This window comes from Dendropsophus ebraccatus, chromosome 9 (assembly GCF_027789765.1).
Source record: "Dendropsophus ebraccatus isolate aDenEbr1 chromosome 9, aDenEbr1.pat, whole genome shotgun sequence".
In the NCBI taxonomy this organism is placed as follows: Eukaryota; Metazoa; Chordata; class Amphibia; order Anura; family Hylidae; genus Dendropsophus; species Dendropsophus ebraccatus.
The window spans coordinates 104,702,073-104,721,775 of NC_091462.1; the positions used below are offsets into that span (position 1 = coordinate 104,702,073).

Sequence of the window (19,703 nt, forward strand, 5' to 3'; positions counted from 1 at the left end):
CGCACAGCTCTGGGAGTTGGGTCGTGACATCACCATGTTATCCAGGAAGTGACATCACCGTGTTATCCAGGAAGTGACATCATGTTATCCAGGAAGTGAAGCCTTGATGCAGTAGTAGGTGCAGGGAAAAAAGCACTTTATGTGCATTTCCTATAATAAATGTATATCAGTGATTTGTATAACTTTTGGGGGTCAATACAATACTTTAAAAAAAAATGTCACCGGAATTATCCTTTAAAAGACACCGAGTAAATAAAGAGGATAGTGGACTCAGCTCCAGAGTCTCACATCATATGCCAAAGTGGGGACACAGATAAGATTAGTAGACAATCCAAAAATACAGAGAACCCTCTGCACAGGCCATATAAGACGGTATAGTTAATGGTCCAATAAAAAACGCCTTTCGATTCTCAGGACATCATAATCTGATATATATCTAAATATACTGTGTTTTATACGGCCTGTGCAGGGGGTTCTCTGTATTTTTGGATTCTCTGATATTGTAACCGCTTCCATATATCACGATTACAGTCACACACACTAACTTCTTCTTATATCTGTAAATACAGACCGGTTGGCTACAGTTCACTCTGTGTCCAGCAGGTGGCACAAGCCGTTCACCCATCCATCATTCACTACATTCATATTCAGAATCACACAAATTTCAGACTTCGGCACCATAAATCGTCTGTTTAATCCTCAGTTTACAGATACGGAACAGACATTAAAAAAAAACAATAAACACTACAAAATAAAAAATAAAACATTGAATGTAAAATCAAATGTCATCTGTACAGGTTCTATATATTCTCCATCAGAAGGTCAGGACACAAAACGCAACAGGGAATAGTTATCAGCTCCTGGCTGCAGAACATTGCACCCTAAAGGCTCCGGGACATTGGAGCTTGTCTGATCTCTTCATTATCATTCAGGGTGAAAACATGGCTGCCAGATAAGGCCAGATATCTGTAATATAGGCCGTTACATTATAGCCTCCTTACATCAAGCAGTGTAAAGCAAAGACCAAATGAGTTTATAGATTCCTGCTTCCTCTGTGGGTTGGGGTTCCACAGTTTCACATGAGCGCTTTAAAGATATGCACATTTTATCAGGCTCAAGTGTCAAAGAGGCTGTGCTGAGCAGAAGCATGCATGCCTCCCCCACACCTTGACTGAATGATGTACAGAGCTCAATACTGGAAGAAGAGCACTTATATGTCAATCAAGGTAGAGAGGGAGGAGGCGTGCATCCTACAGCTCAGCACAGCCTGACATTTGAGCTCTGAGAATAAACAAGAACACAGGTGTTAAACTGAGGCCCTCCAGATGTTAAAAAACTACAATTCCCATCATGCTTGGACAGCCAAAGCTAAAGCTGTAGTTTTGGACCAGCTGATGGTATACAAGTTTGACACCTGTGATCCAGAGTCCCATAATGTAATAGAGTCAGGATTGTGAGAGAAGGAATAATCTGATAAATTTTACCAATTCTGCAAGGAGCCCTGGGCTGTGTACTGACTCCCACCCCAATCCCAGCCTTTAGGGCCCAACACAATAAATGGGCAATGTTCTTACTGGGACGCACCATACCAACAGTCTATAACAATCCGGCTCATGCAGATACACAGCAGGTTTCTACAGGCGGTTTTAACAGCGTTTAAAAAAAAAACAAACAAGAGTTTTTGATGCTTTTTACCCAAAAGCCAGAAGTATATCTAAAAGGAAGAGTAAATATAAAGTGGATCCAACAGGAAGTACAAGTCCTTCCATTACGTTCCTCATTCCTTTTGGATCCACTTCTGGCTTTGGCACAAAAATAACTGCATCCAAACCTGCTGTGTGTGAAACCAGACTAAACAATATATAACATGGAAGGTAAGAGAATCATCGATGGCAGCCAATAGAAAATGGGGAAAAAAAAAAAAAAAATTTTTTTTGAAGATACTAAAAAAGACAACTCCGTTTTCTGTTTATTCTTACAAAATGGTGACGCTCTGCAACATCAAGTCCTTCATGGCCGTATGTGACCAGCTAGCCTCTTAAGGTCAGGCGGCGGCTGCTGCGTTGTGTGTTGTCCCGTATAACAGTCCTTGATGTGGCTGTACTGTCAATAAACATGGTCTCTTTTTTTGTGTGAGATGGCCTGGTGGGTGGGGTGTTGTGACAAGAGGGAAGATGGAGTTTCACCGTGATGAGTTTGAGCTGGAACGGCTGCGGTGACGGCGGCGTGCAGGGGACCGAGAGCGGCGGCGGACAGGGGAGCGTCGACGAGGGGAACGGGACCTGCGGAGGGAAGAGAGTGTTACCTGCTACACCATATACTTCATATCCTTTTTTCAAAAAAAGTGGACAGTACTTTAAGGTGTAGTATAGGACCAGAAAAATTAAGGAGATGGGAGATCTAGAACCAGCAGCACTCATGTCCGCTATCAGTCTAGTAGTATAACTTGGACCCAATTAAAGGGGTATTCCACTCAAATATAACTTTCGATATGTTGCCCATGGTGAGACTAACAATTCCTTCCATACTTATTATCTATTCAGTCTCCTTCCCCCAGTTCTGAGCTGCAGCTTTCTGCTGAAGAAACAAAAACTGTACGTGAGCTTTTTGTTTTCTCCATCTCCTCTCCCTTCTGAGACAGCTAATGTAAACAAGTCCCTATCTGCAACTTTGTAGATTCTTTGTAATGCTGGCTATAAGGTCAAGTTGCTAATGAACCATGATTAACCCTCCCAGCATTACAAAGTTGCAGATAGGGACTTGTTTACATCAGCTGTCTCAGAAGGGAGGGGGGAGGAAGAGGAGGGAAAAAAAAGAAAAGCTCACACAGATTTTTGTGTCAGCAGAAAGCAGCAGCTCAGACTGAATAGAAGGAATAGACTGAATAGAATCACTAAAAAGTATGGAAGGAATTGTTAGTCTCACCATGGAGTACCTCTTTAAAATCAATGTGCAATACCAGACACAGCCACTAGGAAAGAGTGACCCTGTTCCTGGGGGAGCGCTCTTTTGGCATATACCAGGCCGATATGTTGCATACATCAGAAGCCTCCAGCAGAAGTATACTTTAGGGAATACTAAATCATATACTTCAAACAGAGGCATGTGAACTGAGCCTATAACTGAGCCTATATGGCCAAATTGATACGGTTTTCTGTTCCTAAGGGGGAGACACATGGTTGTCTCTGATGCTCTGCCTCCTCAGCTTACCACAGTATCAGATTTGGCCAGAGCATTTCCTTTACAACAGGGATGGGGAACCTGCAGTCTATCAACTGTTGCAAAACTACAACTCCAATCATGCCTGCTTTAGCTTCAGCTATCCAGGCATGATGAGAACTGTAGTTCTGCAACGGCTGGAAGGCCGCAGGTTCCCCATCCCCGAGTCTGGAACCAAGACCATACTAGTCAGAACATAGGGAGACAATGAAGAATCAGTGTAGAGAAACAAGAAGAGATAACACACGGGAGGCGCAGGCTACATAGAGATCCAGTGGTTAGGGCAAAGCCATAAGATGCTATTGGAGCCATTAGATTGGGGGTCAGTAAAGTTACTGGGGGGGAGGGGATGCTGAATTGTAAGAAGAAATCTCAGAAAGGAGAGTGCAGAGAACACAGAGCTGCTTAGTGTTCAAGGCTGACACAACAGAATATGCACTACCTCCTCCTCATACGCGGGGGAGAACGTCGCCACATGGGGGGAGGGGGCAGCATCCTACGCGGAGGGCTGAATCTTCGAGGCACCACCCGCATGGGTCGAGGGGTCAGCACTGCTGAAGCGGTGATCTCCTGGCCGTCAATCTGTCCTGAAAGGGACACAAAACAAGTGGTCAGTTCCAGGCACGCTTCTGTGACGCCACGCTGGACAAACCCTCCAAACCTTATGGAATCTATAATGTGTGTGTAATACCGAGCACCCGAGATCTATACTGTGACAATATACACCAGGAATGGGGGAACCTGCAGCCCTACTAGCTGTCCAGGCATGATGGGAATGTAGTTACAGATGGAGGGCTGCAGGTTCCCCTATTCTGATATACACAGACCCTTTAGCTGTTTCAAAACTACAATTCCCATCATACCTGGACAGCCAAAGTTAAAGCATGATTGGAATTGTAGTTTTACAACAGCTGAGAGGCCGAAGGTTCCCCATCCCTGCTTCAGATCCGCCTCACACTATAAATATTAAAAGGGAACAACGTAACCGCTTTCTTCCAGAAACAGCATCACTCCTCTCCCCTCTTCAGTTTGTGTGTGGTATTGCAGCTCAGTTCCACTGACGTGAAAGGAGCTGGATTGTAATACCACACACAACCTGAGGACGGGGGGGGGGGCGCTATTTCTGCATCTCAGTTACCTCCGTCCATGTGTTTCAGGGCCTTGTCAGCCTCATCTGGAGCCTCGAATTCCACATATGCGTAGCCCTTGTTGAGATGCGGGTGCAGGCGGTCTATGGGCATGTCAATCATCTTGATCTTCCCATAGGTAGAAAAGATCTCCATTATGTGGTCCTAGGAAAACAGCACATAGAAAAGTATAAACTAAAGCCATCAGCGGTGCGGCCTGGTACATTAGCGGCATCCGCTGTAAAGCGAGGATTGTTTACAGCATCTCAGTTTATGCTGCAGATTGGTGACGATTTTTCCTATGTACTTTAAAGGGGAACTCTAAATCTGCAATAAAATTTGTAAACAAACTCTATTGTGCCAGATAATCCAATGATCTGCAGCTAAATCCACAACCACTGATCAGCAGCCAGACCGCTCACTTACAGTACAACTAACCACTGTGCGCTCCCTGGGCAGGGGGCTGTGCTGGTATATATTATATATAGCCTGTGCTACTTTCTCTCAATGACACTGGAATAGGAGGAGGGGGTCCTATAAGGAGCGGTGCTGTACAGTAACTACACTGGAATAGGAGGAGGGGGTCCTATAAGGAGCGGTGCTGTACAGTAACTACACTGGAATAGGAGGAGGAGGAGGGGGTCCTATAAGGAGCGGTGCTGTACAGTAACTACACTGGAATAGGAGGAGGGGGTCCTATAAGGAGCGGTGCTGTACAGTAACTACACTGGAATAGGAGGAGGGGGTCCTATAAGGAGCGGTGCTGTACAGTAACTACACTGGAATAGGAGGAGGAGGAGGGGGTCCTATAAGGAGCGGTGCTGTACAGTAACTACACTGGAATAGGAGGAGGGGGTCCTATAAGGAGCGGTGCTGTACAGTAACTACACTGGAATAGGAGGAGGAGGGGGTCCTATAAGGAGCGGTGCTGTACAGTAACTACACTGGAATAGGAGGAGGGGGTCCTATAAGGAGCGGTGCTGTACAGTAACTACACTGGAATAGGAGGAGGGGGTCCTATAAGGAGCGGTGCTGTACAGTAACTACACTGGAATAGGAGGAGGAGGGGGTCCTATAAGGAGCGGTGCTGTACAGTAAGTACACTGGAATAGGAGGAGGGGGTCCTATAAGGAGCGGTGCTGTACAGTAAGTACACTGGAATAGGAGGAGGGGGTCCTATAAGGAGCGGTGCTGTACAGTAAGTACACTGGAATAGGAGGAGGGGGTCCTATAAGGAGCGGTGCTGTACAGTAACTACACTGGAATAGGAGGAGGAGGAGGGGGTCCTATAAGGAGGTAAGTGATCTCAGCCCACCTTGGTGACGTTCCTGGTCAGCCTCCCGATGTGCACTTTGGTGGGTTTCGGACTTGGACTCCTCCTCTTCCTCTCTTTTTCGTCACGTTTTGGCTGTTTTGATCTGTGAAAATGAAGAGAAAAAATAGTTTCAGTTGTGTCTCCCAGAAACGAAGGGAAGAGCGCTTCACTAAGCGTTGTGTGTGTCCCCATGGGTGCACAACACCACAAACCAGGGACAACCAAGACTACTCGGCCTCCATCAAAATCTATAATAGAACTAGTACGAACAGTGATAGACAGAATGTGAACTGACATAAGCAGGAAGTGTTGCCATGGGGGCCTGAGGCCCAGCAGCAGCAGGATTGTGGTATTCATCAGTAAGGGTATGTTCACACTGAGCAATATAGGCAAAATTCCACCGTAAAATCCCACTGACATGTCAATTCTTTAAACAGAGAGCGTCAAACTGCTTTCTCATGATAAAAAAGCATTTTTCGGCTAATAAACCCAATTACAAGGTTTCTTAAAATCGCCTGGACTATTCATTTCTGCAAAAAAAAAAAATTAACAACAGTGACACTTTAAGCTAATAGCCAATACTGGGGGCAGGTATATACGGGATAGATAGACTGATCATACTTAGATCTGGAGCGCCTTCGGTTATCATGGCGACGGCGGGAAGGACTGGGAGAGCCGGACGAGCTGCTGGAGCTGGAGCTTCGTGATGAGCTGGAACTCCCTGACCGGCTTGAAGCAGATGAAGAACTGGATCCTGAGCTGGAGCCGGAGCTGGAGCCGGAGGATGAGCTGGATGAGGAGCTGGATCTGGAGCGGCTGCAGGAGGAAGAACATCAGTCAGTGACAGAGTCCCATCAGACACTGCGGTGCGGAGTCATGTGTCAGCTGTCGCCTACCTGCTGCTACTGCTGCCACTGGAGGCGCTGCGCCTCTTCCTGGTCTTGTCCCGGCCTCGGTCTTTGTCTCCGGCCTCTTTGTTGGGGGCTTTCTCCTTGGCTCGTTCCTTAGCCCGATCCTCAGAGCGCTCTTTACGTTTGCTTGGAGAGGGAGCCCTGGAACCACGAGAAAAGCTTCTATTGTTAATACATTCTAATATAATATATGTCACTTAGACTGTGTCCCCATAACTATTACACCGTCCCATAAGACTTAACCACTAAGCGACCAATGGCGTGTGCGTACAGCATGGGCGCCTGTCATCACACGACTCATGGCGTATGGGTACATCATGGGCGCCTGTCACCACACGACTCATGACGTATGGGTACAGCATGGGCGCCTTTCACCACACGACTCATGGCGTATGGGTACAGCATGGGCGCCGGTCACCACACGACTCATGGCGTATGGGTACAGCATGGGCGCCTGTCACCACACGACTCATGGCGTATGGGTACAGCATGGGCGCCGGTCACCACACGACTCATGGCGTATGGGTACAGCATGGGCGCCGGTCACCACATGACTCATGGCATATGGGTACAGCATGGGCGCCTGTCACCACACGACTCATGGCATATGGGTACAGCATGGGTGCCTGTCACCACACGACTCATGGCGTATGGGTACAGCATGGGCGCCTGTCACCACACGACTCATGGCGTATGGGTACAGCATGGGCGCCGGTCACCACACGACTCATGGCGTATGGGTACAGCATGGGCGCCTGTCACCACACGACTCATGGCGTATGGGTACAGCATGGGCGCCGGTCACCACATGACTCATGGCATATGGGTACAGCATGGGCGCCGGTCACCACATGACTCATGGCATATGGGTACAGCATGGGCGCCTGTCACCACACGACTCATGGCATATGGGTACAGCATGGGTGCCTGTCACCACACGACTCATGGCATATGGGTACAGCATGGGCGCCTGTCACCACACGACTCATGGCATATGGGTACAGCATGGGCGCCTGTCACCACACTACTCATGGCATATGGGTACAGCATGGGTGCCTGTCACCACACGACTCATGGCATATGGGTACAGCATGGGCGCCTGTCACCACACTACTCATGGCATATGGGTACAGCATGGGCGCCTGTCACCACACTACTCATGGCATATGGGTACAGCATGGGCGCCGGTCACCACACTACTCATGGCATATGGGTACAGCATGGGCGCCGGTCACCACACGACTCATGGCATATGGGTACAGCATGGGCGCCGGTCACCACACGACTCATGGCGTATGGGTACAGCATGGGCGCCGGTCACCACACGACTCATGGCGTATGGGTACAGCATATGGGTAGGAGGGACCACGGAATCCCTTGCTACACTTTAGCAGCATAACAGTGGGCTTTTTTCTAAACACAGCGCCGTGTATATGTTTGTTTTTTTTAGAAATTACTTTTTTAAAACAACATTTTATCTATAGATTTCTAATTTAGTTCTATTTTAAAATTTCCACTCTTCCAGTACTTATCAGCTACTGTATGACCTGCAGGAAGTGGTGTATTCTCTTCAGTCTGGAGATCAGGAGAGGTTTTCTATGGGGATTTGCTCCTGCTCTGGACAGTTCCTAACATGGACAGAGGTGGCAGCAGAGAGCACTGTGTCAGACACCATTTCCTGCAGGACATACAGCAGCTGACAAGTACAGGAAGACTGTAGATTTTTAAATAGAATTAATTACAAATCTATATAACTTCCTGAAACCAGTTGAGTTGAAAGAAATTAGTTTAGCTGACGTATTCCTTTAATAAGTAAACGTATATTCTGTTCTTTAGACGACTGATCAGCTATATTAGTGACCTATAGAGGGGGGGGGAGGTTGTCCAGGCAGTGTTGTCATATTCACCTATATACAATGCAGCCTGGAGCAGACACACCCAGCGCCCCTCACTGTATCATATGGAAATGACGCATTCACTACAGTGTATACAAAACATCCCAGACAAAGGGGGAACAGATACCCAGAATCCTCCACTGCTCGGCAGGGATCACACACACATATCCATACTAAAGGAACGGGAGGGGGAGGGTAATATGCGGGAGCTGTAAAGACGCAAGGTTCACTTTACTGTAAATTGCAAATGACCAGACTCGCTAAGCCAGGGACGGGAAACCTTCAAGGGAATCTCCGGCAAAAATAAAGATTTTTTTTTTCCAAATCAACCCGTGTCTGAAAGTTCTATAGGTTTGTAATTTACTTCTATAAAAAAAAAAAAATCTCCAGTCTTCCAGTACTTATCAGCTGCTGCATGTCCTGCAGGAAATGGTCTGACATAGTGCTCTCTGCTGCCATGTCTGGAACCGTCCAGAGCAGCAGCAGCAAATCCCCATAGAAAACCTCTCCTGACATGGACAGAGGTGGCAGCAGAGAGCACTGTGTCAGATTGGAAAGAATACATCACTTCCTGCAGGACATACAGCAGCTGGTAAGTACTGGAAGAATGGTGATTTGTAAATAGTAGTAAATTACAAATCTATATAACTTTTTGATTTAAAAGAAAAAGATTTTAGCAACAGTTGCAAAACTACAATTCCCATCATGCCTGGACAGCCGAAGGCTGTCCAGGCATGATGGGAATTGTAGTTTTGCAACAGCTGATGGGCCAAAGGTTCCCTATGAATCCCCTGAGAATCCCCTTTAAGCACAAGACCCCTCACAGCCCTCTGCCAGTGACCCCTTAGGCTGAGACACAGTGTGGAGCCCACAGAACTACATTTCCCATCATGCCTTGCCAGTAAGATACACACAGGCAGCAGTATAAGGGCTCCAGGCATGATGGGACTTGTAGTTCCCCATAGCAGGAGGCAGTATCTTCCCCATTCCGCCATTACACGATATATCTATAGGGGGGAATTTACATGCACAACTCTCCCGGTCACCTGAGCCACTTAAAGGGGAACTCCATCACTTATACACCCTATGGCACAGCAGTGAATGGAGAGCGGAGCTTCTGTTACAATGTATCAGTATGTGGACACCAGCAGCCACCTCTGACTAGGAATGGTGACCCTGGGAGACGCCATCTTTACCCCCAGTCTAACAGGCTGAGGCCTAGCGCAGCCATAGCGACACCTCATACAAACGGCGCAACATCCGGGGGGGATACCCCCTCACAGGCGACGTGTATGGTGAGTGGAGCAACCATCGTGATTCCCCGGGGGCATGGCGGAAACCGGCCCGCAGGATGGACGCGGATTGTGCACGAGCTACTTACATTTTCCCGGACTTTCTCTGCTTCTCCCTCCTGAGCTCCGATAAGCCGTCGCGCTCGTTGTGACGCGGCGCCGCCATCCTGCAGCCTACAAAACGCCGGTCGCTCGACGGATGACGTCACACGGTGAGAGGAAGGGGGCGTGTCCTCCAGTGCAGCGAGTAAGGCGTTAAAGGGGAAAGAGGCTCTGGCTCCTTTCTGAAGTGAAATGATCGGAGAGTTCAGTGAGTAAGGGGTTAACGTCACCTCTAGTCCCCGCCCACTCCCAGCAATCCTCACTGATGCCTTCTCCCTATGTAAACAAACAAAGACAGGGAGATGGCTGCGGAAGGGGACGGGAGCCCGCACAGTGACACGGTGTGTATGCGGCGGGGACTACACAGCCCAGCATGCCCACTGTAACATCAGGAGGAGGGGCCTGTGTCCTTATATCTGTGTATTAGGAGGAGGAGGAGGGGTCTGTGTCCTTATATCTGTGTATTAGGAGGAGGAGGAGGGGTCTGTGTCCTTATATCTGTGTATTAGGAGGAGGAGGAGGGGTCTGTGTCCTGATGTCTGTGTATTAGGAGGAGGAGGGGTCTGTGTCCTGATGTCTGTGTATTAGGAGGAGGAGGAGGGGTCTGTGTCCTGATGTCTGTGTATTAGGAGGAGGAGGGGTCTGTGTCCTGATGTCTGTGTATTAGGAGGAGGAGGAGGAGGGGTCTGTGTATTAGGAGGAGGAGGAGGGGTCTGTGTCCTGATGTCTGTGTATTAGGAGGAGGAGGAGGAGGGGTCTGTGTCCTGATGTCTGTGTATTAGGAGGAGGAGGAGGGGTCTGTGTCCTGGTGTCTGTGTATTAGGAGGAGGAGGGGTCTGTGTCCTGATGTCTGTGTATTAGGAGGAGGAGGAGGAGGGGTCTGTGTATTAGGAGGAGGAGGAGGGGTCTGTGTCCTGATGTCTGTGTATTAGGAGGAGGAGGAGGGGTCTGTGTCCTGATGTCTGTGTATTAGGAGGAGGAGGGGTTAGTGTCCTGATATCTGTGTATTAGGAGGAGGAGGGGTCTGTGTCCTGATGTCTGTGTATTAGGAGGAGGAGGGGTCTGTGTCCTGATGTCTGTGTATTAGGAGGAGGAGGGGTCTGTGTCCTGATGTCTGTGTATTAGGAGGAGGGGTCTGTGTCCTGGTGTCTGTGTATTAGGAGGAGGAGGGGTCTGTGTCCTGATGTCTGTGTATTAGGAGGAGGAGGAGGAGGGGTCTGTGTATTAGGAGGAGGAGGAGGGGTCTGTGTCCTGATGTCTGTGTATTAGGAGGAGGAGGAGGGGTCTGTGTCCTGATGTCTGTGTATTAGGAGGAGGAGGGGTTAGTGTCCTGATATCTGTGTATTAGGAGGAGGAGGGGTCTGTGTCCTGATGTCTGTGTATTAGGAGGAGGAGGGGTCTGTGTCCTGATGTCTGTGTATTAGGAGGAGAAGGGGTCTGTGTCCTGATGTCTGTGTATTAGGAGGAGGAGGAGAGGTCTGTGTCCTGATGTCTGTGTATTAGGAGGAGGAGGGGTCTGTGTCCTGATGTCTGTGTATTAGGAGGAGAAGGGGTCTGTGTCCTGATGTCTGTGTATTAGGAGGAGGAGGAGGGGTCTGTGTCCTAATGTCTGTGTATTAGGAGGAGGAGGAGGGGTCTGTGTCCTGATGTCTGTGTATTAGGAGGAGGAGGGGACTGTGTCCTGATGTCTGTGTATTAGGAGGAGGAGGGGTCTGTGTCCTGATGTCTGTGTATTAGGAGGAGGGGTCTGTGTCCTGATGTCTGTGTATTAGGAGGAGGGGTCTGTGTCCTGATGTCTGTGTATTAGGAGGAGGAGGAGTCTGTGTCCTGATGTCTGTGTATTAGGAGGAGGAGGGGGTCTGTGTTCTGATGTCTGTGTATTAGGAGGAGGAGGGGGTCTGTGCCCTGATGTCTGTGTATTAGGAGGAGGAGGAGGGGTCTGTGTCCTGATGTCTGTGTATGAGGAGGAGGAGGGGTCTGTGTCCTGATGTCTGTGTATTAGGAGGAGGAGGGGTCTGTGTCCTGATGTCTGTGTATGAGGAGGAGGAGGGGTCTGTGTCCTGATGTCTGTGTATTAGGAGGAGGAGGGGGTCTATGTCCTGATGTCTGTGTATTAGGAGGAGGAGGGGGTCTGTGTCCTGATGTCTGTGTATTAGGAGGAGGAGGGGTCTGTGTCCTGATGTCTGTGTATTAGGAGGAGGAGGAGGGGTCTGTGTCCTGATGTCTGTGTATTAGGAGGAGGAGAGGTCTGTGTCCTGATGTCTGTGTATTAGGAGGAGGAGGGGTCTGTGTATTAGGAGGAGGAGAGGTCTGTGTCCTGATGTCTGTGTATTAGGAGGAGGGGTCTGTGTCCTTATATCTGTGTATTAGGAGGAGGAGAGGTCTGTGTCCTGATGTCTGTGTATTAGGAGGAGGGGTCTCTGTATTAGTAGGAGGGGTCTCTGTATTAGTAGGAGGGGTCTCTGTATTAGAAGGAGGGGTTTCTGTATTAGTAGGAGGGCTCCCTGTATTAGTAGGAGGGCTCCCTGTATTAGTAGGAGGAGTCTCTGTATTAGTAGGAGGGGTCTCTGTATTAGTAGGAGGGGTCTCTGTATTAGTAGGAGGGGTCTCTGTATTAGTAGGAGGGGTCTCTGTATTAGTAGGAGGGGTCTCTGTATTAGAAGGAGGGGTCTCTGTATTAGTAGGAGGGCTCCCTGTATTAGTAGGAGGGCTCCCTGTATTAGTAGGAGGGCTCCCTGTTTTAGTAGGAGGGGTCTCTGTATTAGAAGGAGGGGTCTCTGTATTAGTAGGAGGGGTCTCTGTATTAGTAGGAGGGGTCTCTGTATTAGTAGGAGGGGTCTCTGTATTAGAAGGAGGGGTCTCTGTATTAGCACTGTAGGGTTGTCATCACCTTATATACAGTATACTTGCCTCCCTCCAGGATTCTTTACCCTCCCAGCATTTTGTGAAGTCTTAGACCCCTCCAGTTATGGGACGGCTGGATGATCAGGCCAAGCACAGGATTGTGGTGTTGCGGAAAGCCGGTCTGAGTTTCCGTAAAATCAAGAAGGTCCTGGAGCTGGACAACATCAAGGTGACGCCTCAGGCCATCTACCTCTACCTGAAACGTAAGAACATTGAACCTGAGAAATCCGCCGGAGCGGCCCAGAACCTTCCTGCTAAGGGGCAGCCCTGGGAGCAGGCGCAGCTGTGGAGCCTCCTGCAGGACAATGCTGGGCAGAAGAATGGGCGGCCCCCTCCTCCGCCCCCCGCCGCCCACCAATCCACCAGCAACACCAAACCCCAAGATGACAAAGAGGAAGGGATAAAGATTGTAAGCGTGACCTCACTTTCTCAAGGAAATCCATCCCTGGAGCCGCCGACCAGCGCTCCGAGAACTGTGCCTCAGGGTCAGGCGGTCCCTCCAGGACAGAGCGTGCAGGACACACGTGAGTATCCGAAATTCATCCAGTCACGTCTACAAGATTTTGAGACCCCTGATTGGGGGGTCCTTGTACTCTATGACACTAACATATAGTTTTCATATGCTTTTCAAGGATCCGGTACTATCGGTCCTACCCAGCATCCCATGCTGAGTGCGGCCCGCCCCAACCCCACGTATCTAGCATCTCATAGTCACCTCAATGGGAGAGCAAGGACCCCCCTGCCCATCCCCAGGAACCCAGCGCTGCTCGTCACAAGGAAGTTAGTAGACAAAGCCATCACCCTACAGAAGAAGGTACTGTGCTCTTCCTCCTACCCCACACAGCCAGAGACAGGAGGGGGCGTCCTAACTTATCTCTGGTTTCCTTTCAGGTAATATTTCAGAATGGCGGCCAGCCCTCCAATCAGGGAGGACAATATCCTCTACCTGTAACAAGCCAGCAGCAGGTGGTGAGGCCGGTGGCCAAAGCAAGCGCTCAGGTATTCCTGGTGTCTAGTGGGGTCACTACTGCTATCCCTGGTGTCTAGTGGGGTCACTACTGCTATCCCTGGTGTCTAGTGGGGTCACTACTGCTATCCCTGGTGTCTAGTGGGGTCACTACTGCTATCCCTGGTGTCTAGTGGGGTCACTATTGCTATCCCTGGTGTCTAGTGGGGTCACTACTGCTATCCCTGGTGTCTAGTGGGGTCACTACTGCTATCCCTGGTGTCTAGTGGGGTCACTACTGCTATCCCTGGTGTCTAGTGGGGTCACTACTGCTATCCCTGGTGTCTAGTGGGGTCACTACTGCTATCCCTGGTGTCTAGTGGGGTCACTACTGCTATCCCTGGTGTCTAGTGGGGTCACTATTGCTATCCCTGGTGTCTAGTGGGGTCACTACTGCTATCCCTGGTGTCTAGTGGGGTGACCACTGCTATCCCTGGTGTCTAGTGAGGTCACTACTGCTATCCCTGGTGTCTAGTGGGGCCACTACTGTTATTCCTGGTGTCTAGTGGGGTCACTACTGCTATCCCTGGTGTTTAGTTGGGTCAATAGTACCATCCTTGGTGTTTAGTGGGGTCACTACTGCTATCTCTGGTGTTTAGTGGGGTCAATAGCACCATCCCTAATCTCTTCCCTGGTATCTCACTGGGTCTATAATACAATACACAGTGTCTAATGGAGTCAGTAATACCACTTCTGGTGTCTAGTTGGTCTATAATATAATTCCTGGTGTCTAGTGGGTTCAGTGATACCACCCCTGGTGTCTAGTGGTGCCAATAATATGGTCTTTGATGGTTAGTGGGATTAATAGGTTGTCCCTGGTAATTAATAATTTATTAATACCTCACCTAAGTCTAGGGGTCAATAATACCGTCCCTGCTGTCTAGTTGAGTTGAAAATACCATCCCAGGTAGCTAGTGGGGTTACAAAAATATCCCTGGTGGCTAGTGGGGTGAAAATACCATCCCAGGTGTCTGTCTAGTGGGGTCACTAACACTATCCATGCTATGTAATGGTTAAAAGTAGGTTCAATATTACAATCCCTGATGTCCACTGGATTTAAAATTACCATCCCCGGTGTCTAGTGGGGTCTAAAATACCATCCCTGGTGTCTAGTGGGGTCTATAATACCATCCCTGGTGTCTAGTGGGGTCTATAATACCATCCCTGGTGTCTAGTGGGATCTAATATACCATCCCTGGTGTCTAGTGGGGTCTATAATACCATCCCTGGTGTCTAGTGGGGTCTAATATACCATCCCTGGTGTCTAGTAGGGTCTATAATACCATCCCTGGTGTCTAGTGGGGTCTAATATACCATCCCTGGTGTCTAGTGGGGTTTATAATACCAAACCTGGGTAGCAAAGATAATATTACTCTTGATCTCTAGTTGGTCAGCAGTGCCATGTTTCCTGGTGGTCCAGTAATGGCGTCCTGGGAGTCTAGTGGTGTTGACCGCTCTGATGTCCTGGTGGGCTAATAATAATAATAATAATAATGATAATAATATCTGTGTAGCCTGTCAATGTTATTGTCCCTGGTGTCCCAGAGCACCTATGATACATGACCTCCTGTATACTGACCCCACAGGTCTCCTGTATTCACTCCCCTCTCTGTTTTCGCTCTCCAGTTAAAGGACGTGAGCACACAGACGGCGACGAGGCCAGAAGTAAGTGCGGAGCAGCTGGACTCCATTAGAGGGGAGCTCCACAGACTGACACAGGTCATGCAGACTCTGATAGAGCGGCAGAACCGCTGGGAGCAGGAACAGATGAGGCAGCGGCAGTGCAACCACCAGGAGGTGCTCTCCCACATCCAGCAGCTGGGGGCAAAGCTCTCCCAGACCTGCCTGCCCTTCAGCAACGGCCAAGAGACTGAGGCCCCGCTGCCCGACTTCGGACATTTCAAGATGGAACTTTTGTAAAGAAGATACAGGGAGAGAAGATATCAATAGCCCGGGGGCCCTGCCGTGCGTTATAAGGGGGCTCTGGGTGTTCTAGGGGGCCCTAGGAGTTATATGGGGAGCCCTGTGCGCTATGTGAGGGGGCCCTGCTATGCGTTATAAGGGGGCTCTGGGTGTTATAGGGGGCCCTAAGCGTTATATGGGGTTGGGGTCCCCGTGCGCTATGTAAGGGGGCCCTGCTATGCGTTATAAGGGGGCTCTGGGTGTTATAGGGGGCCCTAAGCGTTATATGGGGTTGGGGTCCCCGTGCGCTATGTAAGGGGGCCCTCCTATGCGTTATAAGGGGGCTCTGGGTGTTATAAGGGGCCCTAAGCGTTATATGGGGTGGGGGTCCCTGTGCGCTATGTAAGGGGGCCCTGCTATGTGTTATAAGGGGGCTCTGGGTGTTATAGGGGGCCCTAAGCGTTATATGGGGAGCCCTGTGCGTTATATGGGGTGGGGGTCCCTGTGCGCTATGTAAGGGAACCCTGCTATGCGTTATAAGGGGGCTCTGGGTGTTATAGGGGGGCCCTAAGCGTTATATGGGGAGCCCTGTGCGTTCTATGGGGTGGGGGTCCCTGTGCGCTATGTAAGGGGGCCCTTCTATGCGTTATAAGGGGGCTCTGGGTGTTATATGGGGCCCTAAACGTTATATGGGGGCTCTGGATGTTATAGGGGCCCCTGTGCGTTATAGGGGGGGCCTTGTTCATTAAAGGGGGGCCTGTGCGTTATAGGGTGCTCTGGGTGTTATGGGGGTCCTGTACATTTATAAGGGGGCTCTGGGTGATATAGGGGGCTATGCTTGTATGTGTGGCTATGCTCTTATACATTCCACTGTAGAGCTGCCCCCAGTATTGCTGTGCTTTCCTTCAGTAGATAGAGATGAAGAAGACGTCAGCATCCCCTTGGTACCCCAGAGGAGGCTGATTGGGGGGCAGCGGGCACTAGTAGACCCTCTTATTTGTAGCTGATACTCTATGGGAGAGATCTAACAATACACACTCAGCAAACAATGATTGGAACACCAGTACATGGCATGGTCTACACTTCAGTATCTATACCCCTGGTAACTGGCAGAATACACAGATAATTCTACCCATGGTCGGGGGGCGCCTCTACAGGTGTTGTGTGGCAGGGACTGTCCATGGACGGGGGTTCATCTGTGCGGCTGCCATGTAATACCGACTTTCTCCTGTAGTGGCTGCTGCAGGAACATTTGTGGCTGCACAATAAGGGTATGTGCACACTACGGAAATGCAACGTAAAATCCGTCGCGGAATCCGACATCCGCAGCGGCTCCAGGTTGTAAAATCACCCACAATGCACTGCGCCCAGGAGCAGAGAACCAGCAGAATTGAGATTTTTAACTTTTGATGCAAACGGTGGAGAAGTTTGTAAAATTATAAATCAGATACCATTTTTTTTTTAAAGTTTACCCTACACGTCCTAAAAACCTTTTCCATGTCTCTATAAAAGGGATGAGGAACCTGTGATTGGTGCCGGGCATGATGGGAATTGTAGTTTTGCCACAGCTAGGGGCTGCAGGTTCACTACACAATGGGGGAGATTTATCAAACATGGTGTAAAGTAGATTTGGCCCAGTTGCCCCTAGCAACCAATCAGATTCCACTTTTTATTTATCAAAGAATGAAAAGTTGAATCTGATTGGTTGCTAGGGGCAACTGAGCCAGTTTCATACCATGTTTGATAAATGTCCCCCAATATGTCAGATGTTTTTTTAAAGACACAAGGGGAGAATTATTAAACATGGTGTGAAGTGAAACTGGCCCAGTTGCCCCTAGCAACCAATCAGATTCCACCTTTCATTCCTCACAGGATCTTTGAAAAATGAAAAGTGGAATCTGATTGGTTGCTAGGGGCAACTAGGCCAAATCTACTTTACACCAGTTTGATAAATCTCCCCCACAGTCCCCATGTAAACCATTGTTAGGCCCAGCAGCTTCTCACAGCGCTCATGGTCAGAGATGCTGCCAGATACAGAAATTGGGTGTTTTATTTTATTTTTTAATATTTACAGAAAAGTATGTTTTTTGGTGTGTTTTTTTTTTTTACACTTCTCATCTCCATGAGGAAGTCCGCATGCTTCCCTCTCTCTTATAAGCCATTGACTAGGTTGATCCCTTCAGGTAACATCACACCCTCCTTTCTTACTTTTTTGTAATCCTTACAAGAGGATCAGAAATTTTGTAAAAGATAAAAACCAGCGTATAATTTGTAGATAAGACTGAGTGTGATGGTCTGATAACCGTCTCTTTACCTCCACAACTCACAGTATACACAGCGCTGTACAAGGATTGGAAGAGTTATTAAACCGTTGTTTGACCTTGTCTTATTGTTTGATCTGCCGTCTATAAACATAAGAAGACCTAGAACTCTGGAAAGTCCAATAACCCAGCACTGGTTTAGTATCAAAACATATCTCACATAGGAGATAACTGCTTCTCTCAGTGGCTACTTTGGTGCAGTGTACCTCTTGGTTTCACTACACCAAGATGTCTTCCCCATCCCAGTCACTGCACAGATACCTCCACCCCATGCCAGTCACTATACTGATACCTTCTCCCCATCCCATTCACTTCACTGATACCTACTTCCCGTGCCAGTAACTGCACCGATACCTTCTCCCCATGCCAGTCACTGCACCGATACCTTTGCCCTATACCAGTCACTCCACCGATACCTTTGCCCTATACCAGTCACTGCACCGATACCTTTGCCCTATACCAGTCACTGCACCGATACCTTTGCCCTATACCAGTCACTGCACCGATACTTTCCCCCTATACCAGTCACTGCACCGATACCTTCGCCCTATACCAGTCACTGCACCGATACTTTCCCCCTATACCAGCCACTGCACCGATACCTTCGCCCTTTAGCAGTCACTGCACCGATACCTTCGCCCTTTACCAGTCACTGCACCGATACCATCACCCTATACCAGTCACTGCACCGATACCATCACCCTATACCAGTCACTGCACCGATACTTTCCCCCTATACCAGTCACTGCACCGATACTTTCCCCCTATACCAGTCACTGCACCGATACCTTCGCCCTTTACCAGTCACTGCACCGATACCATCACCCTATACCAGTCACTGCACCGATACCTTCGCCCTATACCAGTCACTGCACCGATACCTTTGCCCTATACCAGTCACTGCACCGATACCTTCGCCCTATACCAGTCACTGCACCGCTACCTCCACCATACACTTACACGAAATGTTGGGAAGGAATTAAAGGGTTGTTTAGAGGCCAGTGAAGCCATGACAATGAGGTAGGGGGAGGGGGTTCCAGACACTGATGAGCAGTACCCAGGTATGTACTATGTAATATAGGGTATATCAGGGAGCGTAGACTGGAAAGGTGCAAGTAATTCCATATGGCACCCAACCCACCATGACCCTCACACTTACCCAGACAGCCACTGATATCATTCATCCCTGGCATCTGACATCACACAAGCCCACCGCTGTCAGGTCAGAACGTGCAGCTGTAATAAGGGCATAATGATGTGTCTGTAATACACCTGAGCTGTATTGTGGCATATGTACCAAGATATTCCCAGCATTGCATCTAGAGGAACATAGCTCTGTAACACGGAGAAGGAAGAGGGCTAGGTGTTTCCTACAAGTCCCAGGGACCACACACCAGCTCTGCTCACATTTCTTCAGCAGAGAGCATTATGCAGAGTGAGCAGGCCACTAACCAGACTTCAGGGAAAGATCGGAACACACAGGATGCCTGCTGCACTGCTAAGAGCAGGCCACAAAGAACACCAGCCCATCTGGCATTTGCTAGAATTGCCAGATGGGCAGTCCACCCCTGATATAAGAAAATACATAACTCATTCAAGATTAGTGTTAGTCCACTGATCCTATTGCTCCCATGAACATAACATACCAGTGACGGACGCTGATGCCCGACCTCATGGTTCTTGCCGCCTTCAATGCCTACAATTTTTTT

At 49.0% G+C, this 19,703-nt stretch overlaps 2 protein-coding genes across 5 annotated transcripts; one reads left to right on the forward strand and one right to left on the reverse strand.

Annotated features, from left to right (window-relative positions):
- Positions 1-675: 675 nt before the first annotated feature.
- RNPS1 (RNA binding protein with serine rich domain 1) lies at positions 676-10,040 on the reverse strand. 2 transcript variants are annotated; one of them, XM_069984181.1, is made up of 7 exons: positions 9,849-10,040; positions 6,558-6,713; positions 6,283-6,477; positions 5,662-5,764; positions 4,358-4,511; positions 3,662-3,806; positions 676-2,282 (listed from the first exon to the last, which is right to left on the reverse strand). In XM_069984181.1, the coding sequence occupies exons 1-7, from the start codon at positions 9,923-9,925 to the stop codon at positions 2,183-2,185; spliced, it is 930 nt and encodes a 309-aa protein (XP_069840282.1). In that variant the 5' UTR covers positions 9,926-10,040; the 3' UTR covers positions 676-2,182. The 2 variants fall into 2 exon arrangements, with proteins under 2 accessions (XP_069840282.1, XP_069840283.1); XM_069984182.1 differs by lacking the exon at positions 9,849-10,040 and adding an exon at positions 9,514-9,679.
- LOC138801394 (uncharacterized) lies at positions 9,634-17,547 on the forward strand. Of its 3 annotated transcripts, none has more exons than XM_069984180.1 (5): positions 9,634-9,971; positions 12,782-13,289; positions 13,398-13,579; positions 13,657-13,764; positions 15,398-17,547. In XM_069984180.1, the coding sequence occupies exons 2-5, from the start codon at positions 12,830-12,832 to the stop codon at positions 15,689-15,691; spliced, it is 1,044 nt and encodes a 347-aa protein (XP_069840281.1). In that variant the 5' UTR covers positions 9,634-9,971; positions 12,782-12,829; the 3' UTR covers positions 15,692-17,547. The 3 variants fall into 3 exon arrangements, with proteins under 3 accessions (XP_069840281.1, XP_069840280.1, XP_069840278.1); XM_069984179.1 differs by lacking the exon at positions 9,634-9,971 and adding an exon at positions 9,984-10,069; XM_069984177.1 differs by lacking the exon at positions 9,634-9,971 and adding an exon at positions 10,100-10,202.
- The last annotated feature ends 2,156 nt before the right edge of the window (positions 17,548-19,703 follow it).